The following is a 27543-nucleotide window of genomic DNA, read 5'->3' as shown; positions in this document are numbered from 1 at the left end:
TTCAAACTGGCTCCAGAAAGTAGTATAGAGGAGAAAAGATCATACCCTAAATACCTCCCAAAGAAATAGGTAAGGCCTGGGGAGGATTCAGCTCTGTATAACCTAGCTGGAAAGAGAGAACAAAAAGGATTTAATACCAGTTGGCCAACTTGACACTCCATGATTATACCTACCAGTGTTACATTATAATATCATATTAATTATATTATTATTACTTCAGGACTACAAGAACAAAATTCCATTGGTGTGGGCACACCCACTACCCTATGTAATCATGATTTCTCCGTGCATTACTGAATATTCTCATAAAGAACTGTGGGAAAAGAGATTCATCAGCAAGAAGCTGATATTATTATTATTATAGGAATGTGAGCCACCATCATCATCACCATTAATAATCATCTGGAAAATGAGGGGACGAGCCTTCTTAAACTTTTTCTACTCATGACCCCTTCAGTGTTTCTTAAACTGTAGGTCTCAACCCCATATAGGTCTAGATGGATTCTGAGTTTCTTCCTGCTCTAAGCTATAATCCTATGAAAGTAATTTTTATTGAGATGCCATTTATCTCCCATGGGATTATGCTACATTTTGTAAAGGAAATGAGCTAAACAACTATAGATGGCCACTGAGGTGCCTTCTAACTCTGAAATCCTGTGATTCTATGAAATCCCTGGACTCCCTGTCTTTGAGACCAGAGGAGTACTTGTGGTCTCTACTGGAAGAATATAAACTAATTTCAACCAAGAGGCCAAATGTGTATGTGATTCTGGGCAAGTTGTTTTCTTTATGACCCTCCAGTCCCCTCATCTGTAAAATGGGAATGATAATACCAACCTGAAAAAAAAACACAGCATGAGCATGGAAAGGAGACATTATAAGTCCACCATCTATCTGATTCTCAGGATAGAAAAGTTGAAATCTCCTCCTTCTATGAGCATAAAACCTGCAAACTCTGGGAATGACATAATTTAATCTCCTTTAAGAGTCACAGGAAAACACAGCCCATAAATGTAAGCAAGTCACAAACATTTGGTCTTAAAAATGGAAAGGATATATCTGTTGGGTCTCCATAGCAGATTCATCAGTATAAAGCTGGCCTAGTGATAGAATTATGGCCTGTACTGGACCATCACGGGCAGCACCAGCCCTGCTGGTGTTGGAACTACACAGAGTTTTAAAAAGAAGTTACAGCCTCAGCCTTGAAATCTGAAACATTCATTACTTTCTCAATTGAGGGTTGCTTGTGACACTAATGAAGGCAATTATTATAATTATTAACTGGACAATCAGGTGAAAACTGACCAATTATGCTTCCAAGACCAAATATATATTTTTTTCTATCGGTGTATGGTTTGAGAAGATCTGCTTATGAGTACCTACTCTGTGCAAAGCCCCCTCCTGAAATAACTTTCCTGGCTGATAATGGTTTCTATTATCCTTACATAGACAAGACAGACACTTTATACTCTTCCAATTGCAGCCCCCAAAGTGGTCGGGAGAGACTTGCTATCATTCCCACTTCAAAGGAAGTAACATTGCATATCTGTGGAGGATCCCTGAAAACCCTAATGCAGAGACACAGTGGAATCACTGGCCACTCAACCAAGAAAAACCTGCTCCTGGACTTAGCACCTTCCACAGACAGGTGCAAGGTCTGAGGGTGGGAGGGGTATTAAAGGCACTCCCAGGGGCTACAGTGTGAAAGCACTACAACTGTGGTAGTGCAGAATTAGCTTAAACCAGTGCAATCCTAGACCTGTTCTTCCTAGACTGATCTCCAAGTGCCCCCCTTCCCAGGAATGTGCTGGTACACTGGTTCTCCAAATTGCAGGACACACTTTTAAGCTTAATCTGCTTCATTGACATTTTCTCCACCACTTTCTTGAGTCTAGACAATCAACAAAACAATAAATCAAGCCTTAATTTGTAGTTTTCGAACTTTTGAGGTGAAAATACTCAACATTGAAAATTTAACAATCAGTTCTCCGAGAGCCTTTCTGAACTGGCTATAGCATGGTAGATCATTAGAGTCAGAAAGGATCTCAGAGAGTCCAATTCCCTAGCTTTACACAGGGGGAAACTGAGACTCGGAGGAAAATGATTTACCAACTGTCAGAATAAAGTAGTTTCAGAGCAGAGATTTCCTCTGTGATAATTTTATAGAATCTAGTGCAACTCCCTTGTTTTATTGAAGTCCCTTCATTCTCTAGTGCTCTGAGGTGTGGAGACCAGTTTTTCTCATAATAGCCCTGTGAGATTGGTGATACAAGTACTATTCCCATTTTATAGATTGAGAAACTGAGGCTTAGAGGGGCTTGATCAAGGTAACATTTAGTAAGTATCAGAACTAGAACTTAAACTCACATCTTATAATTGATTATAAGGTCAGTGCTCTATCCATGAAGCTATACTGCCTTTTCAAAAATATCCACCAAAGTTAGTAATCCATCCTCAGCTTGAACGTTTCCAACGATAAAGAGTCCACTCCTTTGCAATGAAACAAATTCATTGCTCTGGTTGTTGGAAGTGCTTCCAATTACCCTAAATGTAGGGGGTGTTTTATGTGACTTCTTCCTTATTTAGTAAAGAGTTACAATTTGGGGGATTTTTTTCTTTTCTTTTTGTCAGTAATTACAGTAACCCCATTAAATTACAGGAAGTAATTTCTTTTTTACCAGGTTAAAATGGCAAGGGAAATCCCACATCCTCCAGTGGGCATAAGGAAAAATTTGTGGCAGTGATTGGTTTTATGTTGTGAGCAGAATACTAGGTCTCCAACACAAGTGTGTTGAAGACAGCTCATACTGCCTTTCAAGACCCAATTGTTAAATTTTTAGTGTGAGCATTTCCATCCCAGAAATCAGTAAATGTTGCAAATCAGGGATGAATTTATTGCTTTGTTTATCTAGAAAGTTAGCTGATTGTTCAGAAAATGATAGAGAAAATGTTAATGCAGATTAAATTGTAAAATGTGTCGTACATAAATTTTTTGAGTTGGTTGTTAAATATTTATTAGCGCACCCTTTGTTTACAATAACCCAGTTCATTTGTCCGATTCTCTTCTGTAGGAAGCGCCAATAGGACTATCAAGGAATGGCTCATAAAGCTGTAAGGGGAAAAATTCAGCATTAGAGTGAGAGTTGGAGGTCTTAAGGCCTCTCTGACTCTCGGGGAGCTGGCTACCTCTCTACTATTAGCTCTGTCCCTTTGTGAGTGGTAATGTTTGTCTCCTTAATATAAAGCAGAGTTTCTTAACCTGGAGTCAGCAGACAACTTGAATGGGGAAAAATGCATTTTTATTTCAATGTAATTGTTTTCCTATGTAACTCTATTTTATTCTATGCGTTCAAAATTTTCTTCTGAGAAGGGGTCCATAGGTTTCCCCAAAAATCTATGACATGCAAAAAGGACAATCAAGAATCCTTGATCTAAGGATTTAGTATGAGGATTTCCCCAATCACCTCATAACTCAGGCCTCATTTTACCTAAGGTCATTTTCCCTTCTCATTCTCAGTTGTGTGCTTCATTGATTCACCTCTACTCTAGGACATATTATAATCAGCATTTAATCAGAATAAATCGAAGGTTGCCTGGGTCACACAGTTGCAGATGAGATAAGATGTCTGCACTGGTGGAGGGAATTCCACACCAAGAAGCTTGCTATATGGAAAAAAAAAATATTCCAGGTCCCAGCCCTCCACCCCTCAAAAAAAAAGAAAAATATCAAAGGTAAAGCAAAGCAGAAGCATTAGTCACCATAATCAGAGAGACACAGATGATGCATTCCTTTAAATCCTCATACCCAGCTCCTTCCAACAAACGCTTTCAGGCCAATATCCATTCTTTCCTCTCACCTTATGCCAGTGTGGAGGTGACCCAGCAATAGTTTTCAGTTGCTTCCAGTAAGAACCTGAGTAAAAAAGATTGTTTGTTTTTTCCCCCATAATCAACCCATACGAAACCCTGTAAGTCAGTCCAGCATATTGATTCACATTAGGAAATTTAAGCCCTCTGATAGTCTCAATAGCAGAGCAGCAGCATGGCTTGAGCAAATGGGCCGCGCAGGGCCCTCATGTCAGTCCTGACTTTTCTATCCAGGCATGGTAATTACTACTTGGTATCAATGTCCCCTCCAAAGGAGAAGGCCCAAGAAGTGGGGGTGGAGGCAAAACCATCAAGCTTAGTCCTTTGCTACCTTTTCTCTCCTAATCTCCTTGAAAAACCCACAATTCTGTCATATCTCATGTAATGGTATGTACTGCTTAGACTGAGGAATAAAATGAGGCCCCGAAAAAGCTTCAGACAATATAGCTAGGAAATGATGATGATGGCATTCAGTAAGGACAATTGGCATTTATATTAGTACTTTAATTTTTGCAAAGTGCTATACATATATATATATATATATATATATATATATATATTGATGAGGAAACTAAGGTTCAGAATTACAGCTAATATTTGAAGCAGGATTTGAACTCATGTCTTCCTGACCCCAAATTCGTCATGTTTACCCATGATACCACACTTTGGAACCAGAATGAAAAGTTAAGGTCCTTTGACTACAGATACAATAATCTTCTCTTTACAATATGTTCTTTCTGTGCATTTCACACCATCGAAAAATTTCATAGTCAGAAGCAACTTCAAAGGCCATCTGATCCAAACTGGATTTGAGCAAAACATTCCTGACAAGTTTCTGGGCAATTGCTGCATGTGAGGGGAGACCTTGTGTATCTTGAGGAGATCCATTCCACTTTTAAGTAGCTCTGCTTATAAGAAAATTTCCCAATATCTGCCTTATACCCACCTCTTTATAGCTTCTGCCCATTACTCATACTTTTGTCTTCTGTGTCCAGTAGAATGAGACTCTTTTCATTTATAACCTTTCAAATATCTGAGAAGAGCTACAATGTCACTTCTCCTGGCTCAGGCCAGTCATGCTTCCTCTCCTCTAACCACCACCTTCCTGCTGGCAAACTGGACTCTCCCCATGGATCCTTAGTTCAAACAGGTTGGTTTTGACTTCTCTTTCTGGGGTCCAGACCCCCATGCCACTGAGGTAGACCACTCCTCGCCTCCTCCCCTTTAAGCATTGTCTTTCTGGATTAGAATATAAGGAACTTGAGGGCAGAGATCACCTCATTTGCTTGCATATGGTTCCCCAATGTTCAGTAGAGACTGATATGTAGCAAACACTTTATGAATGCTTGTTCTACCTGTCTGCTTCTCCAAGTTTTACTCTTCTCCACAGCCTTAATTCCTTCCATTGATCTTTATGATCTCATAGCTTTCCACTATTCTGGTGGCCCTCTTCTGAATATTCTCCAGTTGAGAACAAGCTGGATTGCCTCCAAAAAATGCAACCACCCCAAAAGGAACCCAAGGCTTCCAATGTAGTCTGACCAGAGCACAGAGGGACTATTAAATGTGCCCCTGTCATAACCACTAAGCCTCCTTATGCAGTCTAAGAACTTTCTTAGCTGCTGAATCAAACCAGTGACTCATATTGAACGTGCAACACCCTGAGATCCTTTATAAATAAATTGCTATCTAGACAGGCCTCTCCCATCCTGGATTCAGAGTTGGTTTGTGCCCAAATGTAAGACTTAACGTTTGGCTCTAGCTCACTTTATCCTTATTAGATGTAGCTTAATAAGGTAGATTGTCATGATTGTGTTTGATTCAATATGATAGCCAATTCTCTTAGCAAGTTTGATAAGGATATCTTCTATGCCATTATCTAAATAACTGATAAGAAGTGATAAGAAGCAAAGAACAAAGATCAGATCTTTAGGTCAGTCCTAAAAGACTGTCTTCTAAGTACTCATCAAACCATTAATGATTGTGCTTTGGACTCAGTCATTCTTTTCACAAGGATAGAATTAGAGACTTTCTCAATTTCTTCTCTGGCATCTGAGCTGACTTTTTACAACTACCCAGCCAAAAAAGGGAAATGAGGTTAGTCTGGCATTACCAGTTATTGATGAGAACACTGCTTTCTTTTCTGGATGTTCATTGACTTATCTCTTCAATAATGGATTCTAGAATTTTGCCAGGAATCAAAGCCAAGATCACTGGGCCTATAGAGTCTGCTTCCATTTATGAAATCTGGGGCAGCATTCATTCTACCTTCTCTAGGTCTATGCATGTCTCCTGTGTTGCACAGTCCTTTAAAGATCACTGATGGGGTTCAGTGACACATCTGCCACTTTTTAAGCACCCAAGGATATACAGGGAACACTTGAGGTTAGTGACTTCATTAATGCCAGCTCAGAACTCAATGTCCCCTATTTATCTTGTGTCTCAACACTGCCCCCTCCAAAATTAAGTCTTATTGTTGTTGTTAAGGTTTTCATTCAAGGCATATCCTTAGCAGAGAAAACAGAAGAACTAAAAAAGAATCGGGTAATCAGTGTTCTGACTGCTATCAACATGCATTGTCTTATCTACCCCCAACCAGCAGTCCTGTCCTTACTTTGATCTTCCTCTTGTCACTAATTTAACTTAAAAAACCCTTTGGGAGAGTTATCCTTCCTTTGTTGTCCCTGTCACTTTATCTTATCCTACCACTATGGGGCCACATGGGCAAGAACACACTTGCATCTGCATCATAATACAGTGCCTGACCCATGAGAGATGCTCACAAATGCTTGTTAACTGGTTCATTGAAGTGTGGATCATAGACTCACAGGATTTAGAGAGCAAAGAGTGCTATAGCTCTGGGATGCTTAACTTTGCATTTTTCAAACCAGAAAACTGAAAGCCAGAGAAGTTAGGCTACTTTCAGGAATGAATGGTAACAGGTGAAGAGGATTTATTGATGTGGGCACAATAAAGGTGATCGAGAATTTTGGATGAGAAGCAATGGACACTGTGGTGTGAGGTGGGAGAATGCTTGTAGGGGAGAGATTGGTTGAGGGGACATAGCAAGCAATAATATGAAGCGCATCCGTGGTATCAGTCGTGGGGCTTTTCCCCCTTTTATCAACACTGTGGTGTGAGAGATGCTCATAGGTATTTGCCTTCCTTGATTACTGAGCCCATAAACACAGCAGACACCAGTGTGGGAAACCAAGCAGTAAAGCCAAGATCTCAGATCCAGCCTCTTCCTACTTATTTGAATTGCACCAGCTGAGCTTGTTCTTGGTTCCCATCCCTAGAGAAGAGTGTCTGGCTCAAAGTTTAGAGCACATCTGACAACCTCAGCCATTAACCCCCTGCCATTGGAATGAGAAGGAGTCTGAGAAAGCATTTAGCACAATTATCATAGTAATGACCATTGATACAACACCTTAGGTTTTGCAAAGTATCTTTACAAATGTTAGCTCTACCCACTGCTCCACCTAGCTGCATAGCAAGGGACAGCTCCCTCAATCTTTGATAAATATATCCTAAAGCAAAGACATTTGCTCACATTTCTATAAGCTTTGCCATTTATAAAAACACTTGCTGACCAACGGCCCTGTGAGATAGTTCATTTTCTCTCACATTAAAAAAAATTTTTTTGATTGATATCATCTATTTTTCACCACTTTTCCCCTATATCCCCCTTCCCAAAGAGCCATCCTCTATAACAAAGATTTGTTTAAAAAAAGAGGAAGAGAATATCATAAAAAATCATTCAATATATCAAAAATCTAATACCAAATGCAATGTTCCATAGACATAGACCCACTACCTTTGAAAAGAAATTGGGAGAGGTATCTTTTTCCTATCTTTTCTTTGGGGCTCAGATTTCTTCTTTCTAGTTTCTCAACATTCATTTTAGATTGTTCTGTAGTTTGTTATTCCCACTATTTAGCTCAACGATTGGTGACTACCTTGATTCGCATTAATTACTACCACAAAAAGTGGTGTATAGAGAGCCTATTTTTTTTAATAGGTTCCTGAGGATATATGCATAGCGTATATCTGGATCAAAGCATATGGATATTTGACACAATTTGTATAGCTCCAAATTGTTCTCCAGAATGTTCTACTAATTCAGACCTTCAATAAAAAATACACTAGTGTGCCTGTATTTCTACAACCCTCCAACACTGACCATTCCTGGCTTTTGTCATCTTAGTCAATTTACAGTTTCTGAAGTAAACTTCAGGGTTGTTTCAATTTGCATTTTTCTCTGATTAGTGATTGAGAGGGCTCTCTCATATGGTTGTTATTAGCTTGCATTTCTTTGGAGAACTGTCTGTTAATATCCTTTGAATGCTTCTGTTTTGGTGTTTTGGCTTTATATATAGTTTTGTTACTTGCCTATATATCTTGGGCAGCTAGGTGGCACAGTGGATAGAGTCTTGCAAATGGAATCAGGAAGACCTCTTTTCATGAGTTCAAATCTATCCTCAGACACTTACTAATTGTGTGGTTCTGAGCCTTAGTTTCCTCATGTGTAAAGTGAATTAGAGAAGGAAAAGGCAAACCATTCTAGTTTTTCTGACAAGAAAAACCCAAATTGGGTCATGAAGAGTCAGACATGGCTGAAAACTGACTGAACAGCAACAACTATGTATCTTGGGCACCAAACCCTTATCAGAGATATTTGATACAAAACATTTTCCCAAATATGAGTGTGTGTGCGTGTGTATACACACACACACTCATAGATAGATAAATACATATATATATATGTGTGTGTGTGTGTGTATTTGTATATACTAGATGTATTCATTTTGCTTGTGTAGAAGCTTTCCTATTTCATGTAACCAAAATTATTTCTTTTCTCTTTTGCAATTGTCTTTACCCCTTGTTTGTTTAAGAATTCATTTCCTATAGAGCAAACATTATCATCACTATTCTACAGTTGAGAAACTGAGACTCAAAGGAAAGGATCTGGCCAAGTTCACATAGTAAGTTAGCAGAAACCTGGAGCTTGAACTCAAATATTTTGACTCCAAGTTCTGTGGTCATATCACTTTACAATTGTGCAGCAACCAATGCCAATTCATAGCAGGATTGTTTCTCTCCTCTTTAAAACACAAATCAGGAGACTAAACAGAGTATCAGGGATGAGTGACAATGATGCACAAAATAATAGCATCATAAACATAATGGTAATGACACATTAATGGTGAAAGAAGAATGGGCTTATTTAAAGCCTCCATTTCCCCCGACGTGTTTAACAAACTGATCATTTATGGCTCAATTTGCTGATCAGTGCCTATTGAATTGCTTTGCATTTTAATTATGCTTTAATAGTCTCAAGATATTCAACTTCAAATCTTTGAAGGGATTTTCTTGACATCATTCTTTGGAAAGGGAGGGAAATGATTCCTGATACAGGGGATAGAGTACTTCACAGGATGCTGTCCTATATGTTTGCCTTTCGTTCTTCTCTCTCTCCCTCCCCTTCTTCCCAAGTGTTAAAATGGGTGAAAGTAGTAGAAGGATCAATGGTTTTGGGGTCAGAGCACCTGGTTTGGAGCCTTGGCTCTGTTACTCCATGTATGACCTTTGGGAAGTCCCTGACACTTGCTTGGGCTTCTAATTTTTTGGTGTAAAATCAAAGGACTGGATTAGATAATCTCTATTTGTTTCTTGGTCATGTCCAATTCTACATGACTCAATTTGGGGTTTTCCTGGCATAGAGACAGGAGTGGTTTGTCCTTTCCTTCTCTAGCTCATTTTACAGATGAAGAAGCAGAAGTAAATATGGGTAAGTGACTTGCCCAGGGCCACACAGTTAGGAAATGTCTGAGGCTAGATTTGAACATATTTGAAGATGAGTCTTCCAGATTCAAAGCCCAATACTCTATCCATTCTTTCGTTTTTGTTTGTTTTTGTTTTTTTGCCTTTTGGAGGGCAATTGGGGTTAATTAACTTGCCCAAGGTTACACAGCTAGTTTTTTTGTGTGGGTGTTAAGTGTCTGAGTCCAGAACCAAACTCAGGTCCTTCTGCCTCCAGGGCCAGCGTTCTACTCACTGAACCACCTAGCCACCCCTGCTCTATCCATTCTGTCACCCAGCTGCCCCAATAATCTCTAAGATCCAGTATAAATTTTGTGATTTATAGAAACAAGAAGCTTGGGATCAGGAAGGATTGCAGTACTATGATTTATTGTTGTTGTTTTTTAAACTCAGGAAGCTGAACTCATTCGAAATATTCAAGAACTTCTAAAAAGGACTCTAATGCAAGCTATTAATCAGATAAGGTAAGTCACCTTCTTTCCAACATGCTTGTTTTACTAACCAATCCCTCAGAAGCAGTCTTGGGTCACTTGGAATTTTATCAGCCTTTCCTCAAAAGAAAGAACAGACACATTTCATGCATGTATCATCAAAGGGGGGTGTGTTATGTTGCAGACAGCTGGTACCAGATCCAAGAGCCAGTTGTTAAATTTTCAGTGTAAGCCTTTACCCCTCAGAAATAGGTACAGATCAGGGCATGCTTTATTGTCTAGTTGATTATCTAGTCTTAAGGAAGTTATGGAAAAAAATATTAAAAATTCAGAATAAATGTGAAAGTGTATTGTTCATACATTTAGGGGATAGGGAGCTGGTTGTTTATCAGTGGGTAAGTATAAAAAACTAGCCTCTTAATCTTTTTGGTGATTTAGAGAATACTCATAGGAAATTCAAAGTTGTGGTGGTTATAGTGACAGACTGAACAAAAGACATGGTGATCTTAGTGTATCACCACTACCCTCCCTACTGTAGTAGTCATAGAACACTGAAATTTTGCAACAACTTTGTCTGAAGACCTGTATTCAAATCCTGACTGCTTCTTCCTACCATTGTAACCTTGGGAAAATTATTTATCTTCTCTAGGTTTGTCTCCTTATTTATAAAATGAGGTAGTTTGACTGGATTTCTAAGGTCTTTTCCAAATTTAAATTTAAGGTTCTTATTAGACAAAAATGATTATTTCCATTTTACAGATGAGAAAACTAGACTTTAGAGAGAGAGGAAGGTCCTAGTGCTGGCAAGGAACAACAGAGCCAGATTTAATTTCAAATCTAATGCTTTTCCCTTTTCATCATGGTTTTCTCCCAAGTGGCCATGGACTGGCAATATCACCTATGTATCTCTCTCTCTCTCTCTCACACACACACACACACACACACACACACACACACACACACACACACACGCACACATCTCATATTTATATGCAAATAAAATTATATATAAAACACATATGTGGTCACATAGTGCATATTATACTGATCTATATGGTGACATACACACTCACTGAAATTTGAAGCAAACCCAGCATATCCAACAAAAATAGGAGAGGCCCTGTTCTTTTCATTTCTTGGTTGATACTGACACCTGGTGGACAATCAGAACTAGACTTCCCTTTGGAATGGTTCACATGACCAATATTTTCATAAAATCCTAGGATCTCAACTGGAACGGACCTCCAGAGGTCATCTAGTCCAAACTAATAACCCTAACTAAGCAAGAATCTCTTTTACACTGTCCCAGACTGGTGGGTGTCCAAACATCCACTGACTGGAGCTCAATGTTGCATTCACTGATGAAAGAATAATTACATTAATATTAATAATTCACATTAGTACTCCCAAGTTACAAAGCACTTTTAACTTCATGTCAAATAGATAATACTTATATCATTATTAATATTTATAGATGAGTAATCAGACTCAGAGAGTTTGACAAGTAATGGTCACACAGCTAGTAAATAGTCAGGAGAGTTAGGTACAAATTCCTAGACTTAAGTCAAATTTTTTTTTCTATGTACTATATTCTTCCACAAGGGACATAGTTATTTATTGCCATACCCAGAATTGGAATACTAGAACAGATGACTTCATTGGGTCTCTATTCTAACTCTAGGATTCTAGAACTAATGGCTCAGAACTGTAACTAGAGCAGGACAGTCAGGGGCTGATAATTGGGGGAAAGAGGACTTCCTCTCCTGGAAGGTATGCTTCCTTTCTATTTTGGTCCTGAGATCACTGTCCTTTTGCTTTGAGTCCTATGGCTCTCCATCAGGGTTATAAATGTCATAGTATAGTGTTGAAATTAGAGTGTAGGAGACCTTGGTTCAAATCTCACATCTGATATTTACTACCTTTGTGACATTGGGCAAGTCATTTAACTTCTATGAATGTCAGTTTCCTCAAATGTAAAATAAAGGGTATAGAGGAATGCTGATCCTTTCCAGTTCTGAAATTCTGTGATTCTTTGACCAGATGTCCTTGAAGGTCCCTTCTGGTTCTGAAATTATGATGCTATGTGGAGAGGTGAACTCTGGGTGATGGAGTGCAGTCAATTGCTGGTACAGGTTGGCAAGAGGAAAGGAAGAAAAGGATCTGTCTTCTCTGTCCCTGGGTCAATATGTCTTCTGTGTCACTGTTACACTCTCAACTCATTTTACCCCAGTTGAAAGAATACCTCATTTTAGGGGTGGCCAGGTAGCACAGCGTGTAAGAGCACCAGCTCCAGGGTCGGGATGACCTGGATCAAATCCGGGCTCAGATACTTAGCACCACACCCAGAAATAATTGGCCGTGTAACCTTGAGCAAGTTACTTAACCCCGACTGCTTAAAAAAAAAAAAAAAAGCATACCTCATTTTACCTTTGGCTCATGATTAGCACTTCAACCCTGGCCCTCAGTGATTTTTTTTTGTTTGTTTATTTTTAGTTTTCAACATTCATTTCCACAAGGTTTTGAGTTACAAATTTTCTCCCCATCTTTCCCCTACCCACCACCCTAAAATAGCAAACCTAGTGAATACACTTTCCTCCAATCTACTCTCTCTTATATCCTTCGCAATATCCCCTCTGACTTTCTAGTAGGGAAAGATGGATTTCTATACCAAAGTACCTGTATAACTTATTTCCCAGTTGCATGTAAAAAAAATTATAATTTTTTTTAACATTTGATTTTAAAACTTTGATTTCCAGATTCTTTCCCTTCTTTCCTTGTCCTCCACTCTCACTAGGGAGATAAGCAATTCAATATAGGTTGTATATGTGTAGTTACACAAAACATTTGCCTAGTACATATATTGTGAAAGACTGATTAGCCATAATCATATTCCAAGCCCTTTGATCTCTCAATGTAGAAGCTGCTAGATCTTGTGTTATCCTGATTGTGTTTACACAATAATAAAATTGTTCCTTCCTGACTGCTTAAGATATTTTCTCCTTGACCTAGGAACTCTGGAATTTGGCTATGATATTCCTAGGAGTTTTCTTTTGGGGATCTTTTTCAAGAGGTGATTGGTGAATTCTTTCAACTTCTATTTTTGCCCTCTGGTTCTAAAATATCAGGACAATTTTCCTTGAGAATTCTTTGAAGAATGATTTCTAGCCTCTTTTTTTGATCATGTACTTCAGGTAGACCAATAATTTTTGAATTATCTCTCCCGGATCTATTTTCCAAGTCAGTGGTTTTTCCAATGAGATATTTCACATCGCCTTCTATTTTTCATTTGTTTCGATCTGTTTAATAGTATCTTGATTTCTCAAAAAGTCATTAGCTTCCATTTGCTCCATTCTAATTCTGAAGGAATTGTTCTCTTCAGTGTGCTTTTGAAATTACTTTTCCATCTGGCAAATTCTACTTTTTAAGTCATTCTTCTCCTCATTGGCTTTTTGGGCCTCTTTTGCCATTTGAATTAGTCTATTTTTTAAGGTGTTACTTTTTTCAGTCAGGTTGCTGACTCTTTTTGCATGATTTTCTTTCATAGTTCTCATTTCTCTTCCCAATTTTTCTTCCACTTCTTTTACTTGATTTTCAAGGGCTTCTTGAGCTTCTCTGTGGCCTGTAACCAATTCATATTTTTCTTGGAAGCTTTTGATGCAGGAGTTTTGACTTTGTTGTCTTCCTCCCATTTCATGTTTGATTCCTTTTGTCCCCCAAAAGGGAATCGAAGGTTTGATTACTCTGCTTGCTTTGCTTCCTCTGCTTGTTCGTGTTGCCAGTCCATTACTTGACTTTTGAGCTCTTTGCCATGGTAGAACTCTGCTTCCAGAGAGGAGAACTTTGTCCTAAATCGCTGGAGTTTTTGCAGCTGCCGGAGCTATTAGCAGGGCACCCTCTCTGCAGCCCCCACAAACTCTGGCCCACTGGCCACACATGCCAGGACCCCCCCTCTCCCAGACAGTGTTTTAGATCCAAGCAGGTTAAAGCAAGAGCAATTGCCCTCTGAATGGTCGCTTCGTCCCCCTGTGATCTGCAGACCAGGAGCTCTGAAGGCATCCTTGTGGGGAAGCAGCTGCAGCTTCCATACATCCTCCACCTCTCACACCAGAGGCAGGGACTAGACCATGCTATTCCCTTCCAACAGAGTTCCTGACTGACCTTTTACTTGCTCTTTGGAATTTATGGGTTGAGGAGTCTGGAAACCACCATAGCTGCTGGTGATTCATCTCCTGAAGTCTGCCCAGCAGCTGCCGGTCAGGGCGGCCCTGGGATCAGAACCATGCAGCTCATGTGGAACTGTACTCTGTTCCCAGAGCACTGCAATGGATCCCTCCTATCAGCCTGATGGGCTGTCTTTAGTGGGAGATTTGTTTCTCTCTGTCACTTTGTAGGTTCTATCGCTCTAAAATTTGTTTAGAGTCATATTTTATAGGTATTTGATGTGGTTATTAGGGGAGCTCATGGAATTTCCTGCTTCTATGCCACCCCTTAAGTGATTTTATAATCTAGTATTGTGTACCTTCAGTCAAAGCCTCCAGTGTCAGGTATGGTGGTAGCCCTGGTTTCTCAAAAGGCCTGTCACTATAATGCAGATTCTTATCAGGGAAGAAAGGTTTTAAGTAGGAAACAGCAACAAGCTGTGTGCTCATTCTCCAAGGATCATACTGGCTAAGCACAGAGAAATTCATCACTAAGAAGGTCAGCCACTAGGTGGCGAACAATTTGGAAATAGGACATCATGATAGTTCTCTATATTGAAGGGCTCCAATCTGATTTATTTGGGGGAATATCTACCCTGGAGATAACAACAGCAATGGCAAAAAAAATGCACTCAGGTAATGTTAAAACCCACACTGCCTAAATTACACCAAGATACTTTAGAATTTTCATTGTCCTTTCTGTCTAGGGAGGTACATTTCCTGAGGGTAGAAGGGTAGAAGCCTGGAAACCCTTACACTCAGGAAGAATCATCATTCGTTCACTTGGTATAACTGGGAAGGGATCAGAGGTTGGAAATGGTAGGAGGGATGCTCCTTTATTTAAAAAGTGATCCTTGCAACTTGTTGGTTGGTAGCCAACCATCCATTCCACATAAATGTATAACCCCACATGTAAGAGGCTTGAGTATGAAAGCAATTTCAGTATCTCATTGGATCTATGCCACATACCTCAGTTCTGGGGGACCTCCATTTTCTCATCTATAAAATGAGCTGTTTTGGATTAAAATGTCTCCCAGATTCATTCAACTCTAACACCAGACAAATTTATAACCCGGTGAAGAAAGCCACAGAAATAGATGGAGAAACTAAGGTTCCCAAATAAAATGTCTTGTCTAATGTCATACATTTAGTTCTCCTAACTTACAGCTCATTGGTTTTATGCTATCTTATAGTTTTAAGCTGTTCTGGTCTCTGTAACCTATAAGTAAATGAAATGTCTAAAATCAAGTTTGAATGATAAAAAAAGAGAAATAGAGAATGTGAGGACTCTGGAGGAAGAAGTGCCCAGAATGGTGAGAATAGGATGTTACTGAAGACAAACTTCAATCTTCTCTGGGTTTAGAAGTTAGTGTAGTGGCTGGTGCATATTTGCTTTAGGGAGAAGGGATCCATAAAGTTACACAGTAAGGAAGCCATATAGCATGTAGCTATACTAGATACACAATTAGCTGATTTGGACTTGAATCATTTTCTTGACCACCCTACCAACCCATTTATGTAACAACCCATTAATGTAGAACCAAAGGAGGCCCATATAAGTGAGAAAACTCACCCAAGGCTGCACATTGAAACATTAGCATTTGCAGTTACCATTTGGTTATCTGGCTGCCAGGTGGGCCACTTTGGGCTCTGGTTTCCTATCAACAATTAACCACAGGATATCTTTGGCTGGTAAAGTACTAACACTTACGGGCTCTATATTGAACACTCTACCTGCCATTCTGAGATTTCGCAGAATAGCAAAACAACAGACCTACAAGAGATCTTTGAAATAGAATGTAGAGGGGTGGCTAGGTGGCACAGTGAATAAAGCACCGGCCCTGGAGTCAGGAGGACCTGAGTTCAAATCTGACCTCAGACACTTAACACAAAAACTAGCCATGTGACCTTGGGTAAGTCACTTAACCCCAATTGCCCTCCAGAAAGCAAAAAAAAAAAAAAAAGAAGGTTGTGATATGCCCTTTAGGGGCAGCCAGGTGGCTCAGCGAGTAAGAGCACGAGCCCCCAGTGTCAGGATGACTTGGGGGATCGAATCCGGGCTCAGATACTTAGCACCACACCCAGAAATAACTGGCCATGTAACCTTGAGCAAGTTATGTAACCCCAATTGCTTTAAAAAAATAGAATGTAGAATGTCTGAGCTGGAAGACCCTTGAAAGAATATCTAGTTCAAACTCATTCTTTTATAAATGTAGAAATTGAAGACCAGAGAGAAGCAAGTTACTCAAGGCTCGGTAGTTAATAAATTCCAGAGCCAGGTCTCGAGCCTGGACATGAGTTCAACATCCCAAGTTCAGCATTCTCTTCACTGCACTGCATCTGTTCTCTTGCAGCAATCTGGGATGGGGATCTTTGAGGTTCTTTCAGCCTCTTCCACTCAGGTTCTATGTGATAAATTTAAATTTTGGTAAATTTGTATTTCTTCTCACCAATGTTTCTCCTCCTTTCTTTTTAGACTGAACAGAGAACACAAGGAAATCTGTGAAATGGACTGGTCAGATAAAGTCGAGACCTATAACATCGATGAGACGTGCGCCCGTTATAACAACCAAAGCAGCAGCATTCAGTTCCACCCTTACTCATCCAAGTATGAAGACAGGTCAGGACCCTTTTGTTTATATGATACCTCATCTTCTGGACAGGCCTTGCGACCATCATTTTCTGTGAATGTTAATATATCAGGTACAATGGTACCAGTTTGCAAGCCTGGATGGCTATACATTTTATTCAGGCCAGTAGTGTAGGAAAATTCCTCGTACAACCTATCATTCTAATTTCTCTTCCCAATTTTCCCTCCACTTCTCTTACTTGATTTTCAAAATCCTTCTTGAGCTCCTCCATGGCCGGTAACCAGTTAATATTTTTCTTGGAAGCTCTTGATGCAGGAGTTTTGACTTTGTTGTATTCTTCTGTCCAAGTTTTGATCTTTTCTGTCCACAAAAAAGGATTCTATGGTATGATTTTGCTTGCTCTGCTTGCTCATCTTGCCAGACAATTACTTGACTTTTGAGCTCTTTGCCACAGTAGAACTCTGTTCTCAGAACAGAGACAGCTATGTCCCAAATCGCTGGGTTTTCTAAAATGTTGTTAGAAGTATGAGGAGGGTGCCCTCTCTACAGATACCTCAAGCTTAGCACACTGCCACACACCCCAGGACCACCACCTAGGGTTGGGACCATGTGGTTCACATGGGAGTGTGCTCAGCACCTAGCTAGTTTCAATAGACCCTTCCTGACAGCCTCTCAGGCTGCCTTCAGCAGGAGATTTGCTTCTCTCTGTCACTTTGTGGGTTTTGTAGCTCTAAAATTTGTTTAGAGTCATATTTTACAGGTATTGGAGGTTGGTGGAGCCAGAGTCAAGCAGAGTTCCTGTTTTTACTCCCTAGGATCCAAATTCTTAAAGGAGAAGTTAAGGGAGTTACAGGAAGAAATAGGAAGTAAAACTATACTAGTGAGAGACCTCAAGTGTCCCCTCTGAGAATTTGGTAAATATAACCAGAAAAGGAACTAATGAGGTAAATAGAATATTTAAAAAAGTTATCCATGACAGACCTTTGGAGAAAATTAATGGGAACAGAAAGGAATATGGCTTTTTCTCAGCAACACATGACAGCTACACAAAAATTAACCATGTAATAGGGCATAAAAATCTCAAAATCAAATGTAAAAGGACAGAAATAATAAATGTATTCTTTTCAGATCATAGTGAAATAAAAATTACTTTCAACAAAGAGAAATGGAAAGCTAGATTAAAAATTAGCTGGAAACTAAATAATCTAATCCTAAAGATTGAGTGAGTCACAGAGTAAATCATAGAAACCATCAATAATTTCATTACAGAGAATGGCAACAATGATACAACATACCAAAATTTATGTGATGCCTCAAAAGCAGTACTTAGGTGAAATTTTATTTCTTTAATATTTTGCATCAAATAATGTGAAAAGAGCAGATCAATGAACTGGGTGTGCAACTAAAATAAAACTAGAAAGAGAACAAATTAAAATTCACCAATTGAGCACCCAATTGGAAATCCTAAAAATCAAAGGTGAGATTAATAAGATTGAAAATTAAAAGAAAAACTATTGAGCAAATAAATAAATCTAGGACCTAGTTTTATGGGGGTAGGGTAGGGGAAGAGACAATGATAGAAGAGCCATTTGTTTATTTGATTTAAAAAAAGAAAGAAAATAACGAAATATCCAAGATCAAAAATTAAAAGGATGAAATCACCACTGATGAAGAAGAAATTAAGGCAATCATTAGAAAATATTTTTCCCAATTATATACCAATAAATCTTACAATCTAAGTGAAATGGATGAATGTTTACAAAAATAAAAATTACCTAGATTAACAGACCAGAAAACAGAATGCCTAAATAAGCCCACCTAAGAAAAAAATTGACAAGACAATCATGAACACCCCAGGAAAAAATCACCATGGCCAGATGGGTTCATGAGACAATTTTACCAAACATTAAAAGAACACTTAATTCTATTACTGTATAAATTATTTGGAAATATAGGCAGTGTCCCACAATACATTTTTATGACATGAAAATGGTGATACCTAAAACAGAAAGAGTTTTTGATGCAAAAATTTTGAGCAAAATACAAACAAGGTTATTACAGCAATATATCACAAGGATTATACATTATGAACAGGTAGGATCTATGCCAGGAATGCAGGGTTGGTTCAATAGTAAGAAGACTATCAATATAATTGATCATATCAATAGCAAAATTACAATAGATATGGAAAAAGCTTTTGACAAAATACAGGGGTGGAACCAAGATGGTAGAGTAAAAGTAGGACCTTGCTTGAGCTCCCATTCCCACCACATCCAATACCTGTAAAAAAAAATTACTCTAAACAAATTTTAGAGCTACAGAATCCACAAAGTGACAAAGAGAAACAAATCTGCTGAAAGCAGACTGGAAGGCTGACAGGAACAGTCTATTGTACCAGGCTGGGAGCTGAGCACAGTCCAGTGAGAGTCACGCTGGTCTAGACTAATGTCCCAGACCATCTGGAGCAGACATCAAGAGAGTGAATAACCAGCAGCTGTGGCAGTTTCCAGATTTCTCAACCAATAAACATCAAAGAGAAAGTAAAAGGTCAGTAGGAACTCTGTTGCAACTGGGTGAGAGAAGAAGGCAGTCCAGTCCCTGCCCCTGGGGCAACAGAAGTGGTGGCATCACTGCAGCTGTTGCCACATAGCTACCTCTGGAGCTCCTGGTCTACAGATTGCAGGCAGACCAAGCAACCATTCAGAGGGTAAATGATCTTGCTTTGACCTACTTGGATCTGGGTCATAGTCTTGGCTGGTGGTCCTAGTGTGAGGAACACTAGTGTGTCAGAGCTTGTGGTGGCTGTGGAGAGGGTGCCCTTCTCAGACATCTAACAACAACTCTGGCAGCAGCTACACAAACCCCAGGAATTTGGCACAAAGCTCTCTTCACTCTGGAAGCAGAGTTTTATTGTGGCAAAGAGTTCAAAAGTCAAGAAATTGGCTGGCAAGATAGGCAAGACGAGGAAGCACAATCAGACCATAGAATCCTTTTTTGGGGACAAAAAGGATCAAAACATGGAACTAGAAGAAGTCAACAAAGTCAAAACTACTGCATATAAAGCTTCCAAGAAAAATATGAACTTGTTACAGGCTATGAAGAAGCTCAAGAAGGATTTTGAAAATCAAGTAAAAAAAGTGGAGGAAAAATTGTGAAGAGAAATGAGAATGATGCAAGAAAATCACGAAAAGGAAGTCAACAGCTAGCTAAAGGTGACCCAAAAAAATACTGAAGAAAATAACACTATTTTATTATATTTATTATATATATATTATTATATATAAATATGTGTTATTATATATAATATATATTATTATATAATATATTTATTATATTTATATTAAAAATAGACTATCTCAAATGGCAAAAGCGGCCCAAATAGCCAGTGAGGAGAAGAATGCCTTAAAAAGTCAAATTGCCCAGATGGAAAAGGAATTTTAAAAACTCACTAAAGAGAATAATTCCTTCATAATTATACTGGAGCAAATGGAAGCTAATGACTTTTTGAGAAATCAAAATACTATAAAACAGATCCAAACAAATGAAAAAAAAAAGAAGGCAATGTGAAATATCTCATTGGGAAAAGCATTGACCTGGAAAATAGGTCCAGGAGAGATCATTTAAAAATTATTGTACTACCTGACAGCCATGATAAATAAAAGAACCTAGAAATCATTGTTCAAGAATTTTCAAAGAAATCATTGCCCTAGATATATTCTAGAACCAGAGGGCAAAATATAAATTGAAGGAATTCACCAATCACCTCTTGAAAAGTATCCCAAAAAGAAAACTCCTAGGAATATTACAGCCAAATTCTAGAGTAACTAGGTCAAGGAAAAAATATTACATGCACTCAGGAAGAAACAAGTTGAGTATTATGGAAGCACAATCAGGATAACAAAAAATCTAGCAGCTTCTACATTCAGGAATCGAAGGACTTGGAATATGCTATTCTGGAGGTCAAAGTAGCTAAGTTTAAAACCAAGAATCACCTACCCAGCAAAACCTGAGTTTAATGCTTCAGGGGAAAATATGGTCATTCAATGAAACAGAGGACTTTCAAGCATTCTTGATGAAAATAACAGAGCTGAGGAGGTGGAGCCAAGATGGTGGAATGGAAGCAGTAGCTTTTCTAAGCTCCTCTGTAAATCCCGTCACTAAACTTTAAGAAGTGAATCTGAGCAGATTTTGGAGTGTCGGAATTCACTGGGAGACAGTGTGGCAGAATCCAGCCCAAGAAAGTGCCTGGGTCCAGGCAGGGGGAGCACGAAGCAGGTAGGGGTTGCAGCAGCTTGGACTAGAGAGCAGACTACAACAGAAAGAGAAAGAGCCCCAGCCGGTGGACTCACCCACCCCAAGTGTGATTCGCAACTGTCTCACCAGCATCTCACCATGGGATGGGAGGATCCACTGGAGCCAGGTAAGAGAGGGCTCAGGGCCCCCATCGGAGACAGCAGCTTCTCCTGGGGCTATCACCCCCCAGCCTGGAAGTTTAGAAATTGCCTGCCTGTTTTTCCAGGGGCCAGAATGACAAAGTAAACACTGGCTGCTCCAAATCCCCCTCCCTGAGCTAGAAAAGCCAGAGATGAGTGTCCTGCCCAGAGTGAAATCCTGAGATAGTAAAAATAGCCTCAGTCTTGGGAGGCACTGAGAAGGGGTGTAACTGAGGCAGCAAGAAGTTGGAAGAGAAGAGGGGGAGGGGTCCTAACAAGCCCCACCTCACCTGACAAGCAAAAGCCTACCTGAGCAATATCCCAAGGGCATATAGGCAGAAATCTGAAGTGGCCAGACCACCCCTCCGCCACAGATTACTCTGTGAGCCTCAGTGTAACTCATGCAGAACACTGAGACTCCTGGCCTTGACCTCAATCTGGACACCCAGAGGCTACAACACACAAAGTCAACAACCAGGCCCTTAGCTCCCAGCCTGAGAAATTAGGAAATAAGAGATTACAATGGGAAGGAATGAAGCTGAAAAGAGTAGGGGAAGGCAAGAAAATAGATTAGAGCTTATAGTGATCAAGAATAACCAAATACAGAGGACAACATGGACTCTATATTCACAGCTGAGACCACAGAAGAAAATATGAACTGGTCTCAAGACCAAAAAGCACTCTTGGAGGAGCTCAAGAAAGATTTTAAAAGGCCAAATTAGGGAGGTAGAAGATAAATTTAAGTCTACAGTGACCAGATTGGAAAAAAAGTCTCACTGAAGAAAACAAATTCTTCAAAAGTAAAGTTAGTGAACTAATTGGAGAAAATACCTCCCTAAAAATGACCTTAAAAAACTAACTGAAGAGAATAATTCACTAAAAATTAGAATAAGTCAAATTGAACCTCAGGACTCTATGATGCACCAAGAGCCAATCAAACAAAACATGAAGATTGAAAAATTGGAAGAAAGTGTAAAATATCTCACTGGGAAAACAACTGACCTAGAGAACAGATCCAGGAGACATAACTTAAGAATTTTTGGTCTACTGGAAAGCCATGATGAAAAAAGCAGCCTGGACAACATCCTCCAGGAAATTGTCAAAGAAAACTGTCCTGAAGTCCTGGAATCAGAGGGCAAAATTGTTATCGAAAGAATTCACTGGACTCGGGGCACAGTCAAAATGGTGGAGTAAAAACAGGACCTCTGTGTGGCTCTGACTCCCACCACCTCCAATTCATGTAAAAGGGGACTGTAAAAAAACTTTAGACCTACAAAACTGACAAAATGACACAAAGAAGCTAACCTCCCGCTGAGGACAGCCTGGCAGACCGGCAGGAATCAGCCAGAGCAATTCTCTGGGAGCCAAACCCAGCCCCACACCAAGGTTTTGGCCCCTAGGTGGCATGACCAACCATAGGCTGGAGGGACTCCAGATCAACAGCAGCTGTGGCAATCTAGAATTATTAACACATGGATGCTAAGGACAAAGTCCTTAGAGCTCAGGGCAGTGTGGACATGGGGACCCAGTAGTTGGGAGTGCATCAACTTTTGCTCCTGGGTCAAGAAGCTGCTGAGGGCTGTGCTGTAGTCATTTGGAAGTTTCCTGGGGCCTGCATAGTGTAGGGGGACCAAGCGACCAATCTGAGGGGTAATCGCTCTTGTTTTAACCTGCTTGGATCTGGATTGCCATCTAGGGTGGAGGTCCAGGGGTGTGTTACCAGCTTGCCAGAGCATGTGGAGGCTTCAGAGAGGGCACCCAACTAATACCTCCAGCAGCTGAGAAAACCCCAAAATTTGGAACGAAGCTCCCCTGTCTGGTGGCAGAGTCCTACTGTGGTAAAAAGCCCAGGGGTCAAGTGACTGAGTGGCAACATGACCAGGCAAAGGAAGCAAACCAAGCAGAGCAATCTAACATTAGACTCCTATTTGGGGGACAAAAAGGATCAAAACATGAAACAGGAGGAAGACAGTGAAATCAGAACTCCTGCACTAAAAGGTTCCAAGAAAAAAATACGAGCTGCTTACAGGACATAGAAGACCTTAAGAAGCAGATAAGAGAAGTGGAGGAAAAACTGGGAAAAGAAATGAGAATGCTGAAAGAAAATTATGAAATGAGCATCAACAGCCTGACTTAGGAAAATAACACCTTAAAAAACAGACTAACTCAAATGGCAAAAGAGGCTCAAAAAGGCAATGAGGAGAAGAATGCCTTAAAAAGTCGAATTTGCCAGATGAAAAAAGAATCACAAAAGCTCACTGAGGAGAATCATTGCTTCACAATTAGGTTGCAGCAAATGGAAGGTAATGACTTTATGAGAAATCAAAATGATGTTAAATAGATCCAAACAAATGAAAGAATAGAAGGCAAGGTGAAATATCTCATTGGGAAAACCACTGACCTCAAAAATAGATCCAGAAGAGATAATTTAAAAATTATTGGATTACCTGAAAGTGATGATCAAAGAAATAACCTAGAACTCATCCTCCAAGAAATTCTGAAAGAAAACTTCCCTATGTTTTAGAGCAAGAGGGCAAAATAGAGGTTGAAAAAATCCACCAATCACCCCCTGAAAAAGATCCCAAAAGGAAAACTCCTAGGAATATTATAGCCAGGTTCCTGAATTCCCAGATCAAGGAGAGAATATTACAAGCAGCCAGAAAAAAATAATTTTAATATTGTGGAAACTCAATCAGGATAACTCAGTTTCTGGCAGCTTCTACACTGAGGTATTGAAGGGCTTGGAATGTGATATTCTGGAGGTCAAAGGAGCTGGGATTACAAGTAAGAATGACTGACCCAGCAAAACTGAGTATCATGTTTAAGGAGAAAATATGGTCATTCAGGAGAATAGGGGACTTTCAAGCATTCTTGATGAAAAAACCAGAATTGAATAGAAAATTTGACATTCAGATACAAGGAGCAAGAGAAGCATGAGAAGGTAAATAGGGAAAGGAATCATAAGGAACTTATCAAAGTTGAAATATTTATATTCCTGCATGGAAAAACGATAATTGTAACTGAAGAAACTTTTCTCAGTATGAAAATAGTTGAAGATAATATATATATATATATATATATATATATATATATGTATATATACATGTATATGTATATAAGTGTGTGTATGTATATTATTAATATATATATATGTCTATATCGGAGGGTATACAGGCATATGAATACATATGTGAATATGTGTATATATGTTTACAGGTATACATAGATAGAGGGCACAGGACCTATTTAATAGGAAGGGATGATACTTAAAAGGTAAAATCAAGAGGTGAGAGAAGAATATAATGAGAGGAGATGGGGAGAGACAGAATGGGGTAAACTATCTCATATAGAAGAGGCAAGGGAAAATGGTTACAATGGAGGGAAAGAATAGGAAGGCAAAAGGGAATTGGTCAACCTTATTCTCATTGAATTTGGCTCGGGGAGGGAATGACATACATACTAAATAGGGTATCTCACCCTACAAGAGAGTAGAGGGGAAGGGGATGAGAGTGAGGATGATGGAAAGGAGGGCAGGCTGTGGGGGGGAGGGAAGATGGAAACACCTACTTTTGAAAAGGTATAGGATCAAAGTAGAGAATAGAAGAAATGGGAGGTGGGATAAGAGGGCATGAAATATAGTCAGTCTTTTGCAATATATCTGCTATGGTAATGTTTTGCATCACCTACACATGTACAACCTATACTGAATTGCTTATCTTCCCAGTAAGGGTGGGTGACAAGGGAGGAAGGGAATGACTATGGAATTCAAAGTTTTAAAATCAAATGTTTAAAATATATATATATATATATATGTGTATATAAATACTATTATTAATACGATTTTACATGTAATTGGGAAATAAGTTATACAGGCAATGGGGCATAGAGATCCACTCTGCCCTACTGGAAAAATCAAAGGTAGTATGGGAGAAGATATGGGAGAGAGCAGATTGGAGGAGGAGATATCCTGTGGAAATGCTATTTTGGGGCAGTGGGCAGGGAAAAAACAGGGACAACATTTGGAACTCAAAATCTGACGGAAATGAATGATGTAAACCAGAAGTTAATAAAGTATTTGAAAAATGAAAAGAAAAGAAAAAGAAAAAAAAAATAATAATAAAAAGAATTCACCGGATTCCTCCTGAAAGAGATCCCAAATTGAAAACTTCAAGAAATATAGTAGCCAAATTCCAAAATTACAAGATTAAGGGGAAAATTCTGCAAGCAGCCAAAAAGAAACAATTCAAATATCATGGAACTACAGCAGGATCACACAGGACCCAGTAGCTTCTACATTAAAATATCGAAGGGAATGGAATTTTATATTTCACAAGACAAAAGAGCTAGGACTGCAACCAAGGATTAAGTACCCAGCAAAACTTGGCATAATCGTTCAGGCAAGGAAATGGTCATTTAATGAAATAAGGGACTTCCAGACTTTCCTGATGAAAAAGCCAGAGCTCAATGGAAAATTTGATCTCCAATTACAAAACTCAAGAAAGACATAAAAAGGTAAACAAGGAAAACACACACTCTCAATACATACATGCACATTCACGCACACATGCACAAAACTTGGGATTCAATAAGAGCAAAATGTTTACATCCCTATATGAGAAGCTGATAGCTGTCAATATAGACATTTATATGATTATCATGATCTTTAAAAAAGTTATACATATATAAAGGGTATGGGTGTGTGTATAAATGAACTAATCTGATGATTAAAAAAACCTTATTAAGGGTATCAAAGGGACTATAATAGGATAAAAGGAAAGGATGAGACAGAAAAAGGTAAATTATGACATAAAAGAGGCACAAAACACACTCTAGTAGAGGGGAAGGAAAGAGGGAGAGGAACATCATTTGATTCTAACATGAAAAGACACAAAAACTCATTAAATAGAGGGAAAGGAGGGAGAAGAGGAGCACTGTATGAAATTTTCTAATTGGTTTGGGGTAAAGGGGGAATAACATACCCTCCTAATGCCTATAGGACACAATAGACTTTTATTCTTATCAGAGTAAGGGTGGGATCAAAAGGCAGGCATTAGAGGGGAGGGAAATAGCAGTAAGGGGAGAGGGTAGGTAAAAAAGGGGGGTCACTGGGTGGGAACACTGAGGGAGTTGGTGGTCAAAAGGTAAAAGGCTGGAGTAGAATATATTATACCTCAGCTAAAGTAAAAAAAAATCAGTGCAGAAAGGCAGAAATATTAAATGCATCCTTCTCAGATCATGATGCAATAAAAATCATATGTAGTAAAGGGCCATGGAAAGATAGACTAAAAACTATTTGGAAACTAAACAATTTAATCCTAAAGAATGAGTGGGTCAAAAAAGAAATTATAGAAACAATCAGTAATTTCATTCAAGAGAATGACAATAATGAGACAACATACCAAAATTGGTGGAATGCATTAAAGGCAGTTCTTAGGGGAAGTTTTACATCCCTGAGTGTATACATGAATAAATTAGAGAAAACGGAGGTCACCGAATTGGGCATGCAATTGAAAAACCAAAAAAAAAAAGAACAAATTGAAAATCCTCAGTTAAATACTAAATAAGAAATACTGAAAACCAAAGGAGAGATTAATAAATTTGAAATTAAGAAAACGAAATATGAGTATCAAAAATGAAAAGGGTGAATTTACCTCCAGTGAAGAGAAATCAAAACAACAATTAGAAATTATTTTTCCCAATTGTGTGCATATATATTTGACAATATTAGTGAAATGGAAGAATATTTACAAAAACACAAGTTGTCCAGATTAATTGAAGAGGAAATAAATTACTGAAATAACCCCATCTCAGAAAAAGAACTCAAACAAGCCATTATTGATCGCCCTAGAAAAAATCTCCAGAGCCAGATGGATTTACTAGTGAATTCTATCAAACATTTAAAGAACAATTGATTCCAATACTCTACAAACTATTTGGGAAAATTAGTGAAGATGGAGTCCTACCAAATTATTTTTATTACACAAATATGGTACTGATACATAAATGAGGAAGAGATAAAAGAGAGAAAGAAAATTACAGACCAATTTCCCTCATGACTACAGATGCAAAAGTTTTAAATAAATTATTAACTAAAAGACTACAGCAAGTTATCACAAGAATAATACACTTTGATCAAGTAGGATTTATTCCAGGAATGCAAGGATGGTTGAATGTTAGGAAGACCATCAGTATAATTGGT

The 27543-nt window shown here is 38.9% G+C and overlaps 1 protein-coding gene across 1 annotated transcript in view; it reads left to right on the top strand.

Moving 5' to 3' along the window:
- Window positions 1-27543, top strand: part of TEKT4 (tektin 4) — a 70057-nt gene that overhangs the window by 18842 nt on the left and 23672 nt on the right. Inside the window, exons 2-3 of the mRNA XM_069065631.1 lie at window positions 10084-10154; window positions 16797-16940. Coding sequence (XP_068921732.1) covers window positions 10084-10154; window positions 16797-16940 — 215 coding nt within the window. The remainder of the gene's footprint in view (window positions 1-10083; window positions 10155-16796; window positions 16941-27543) is intronic.

Source organism: Petaurus breviceps, unplaced genomic scaffold (assembly GCF_028583685.1).
Source record: "Petaurus breviceps papuanus isolate PSGF00001 unplaced genomic scaffold, PetGlider_PUasm1.0 138, whole genome shotgun sequence".
In the NCBI taxonomy this organism is placed as follows: domain Eukaryota; kingdom Metazoa; phylum Chordata; class Mammalia; order Diprotodontia; family Petauridae; genus Petaurus; species Petaurus breviceps.
This window is presented reverse-complemented; position numbering and strand designations above follow the sequence as displayed.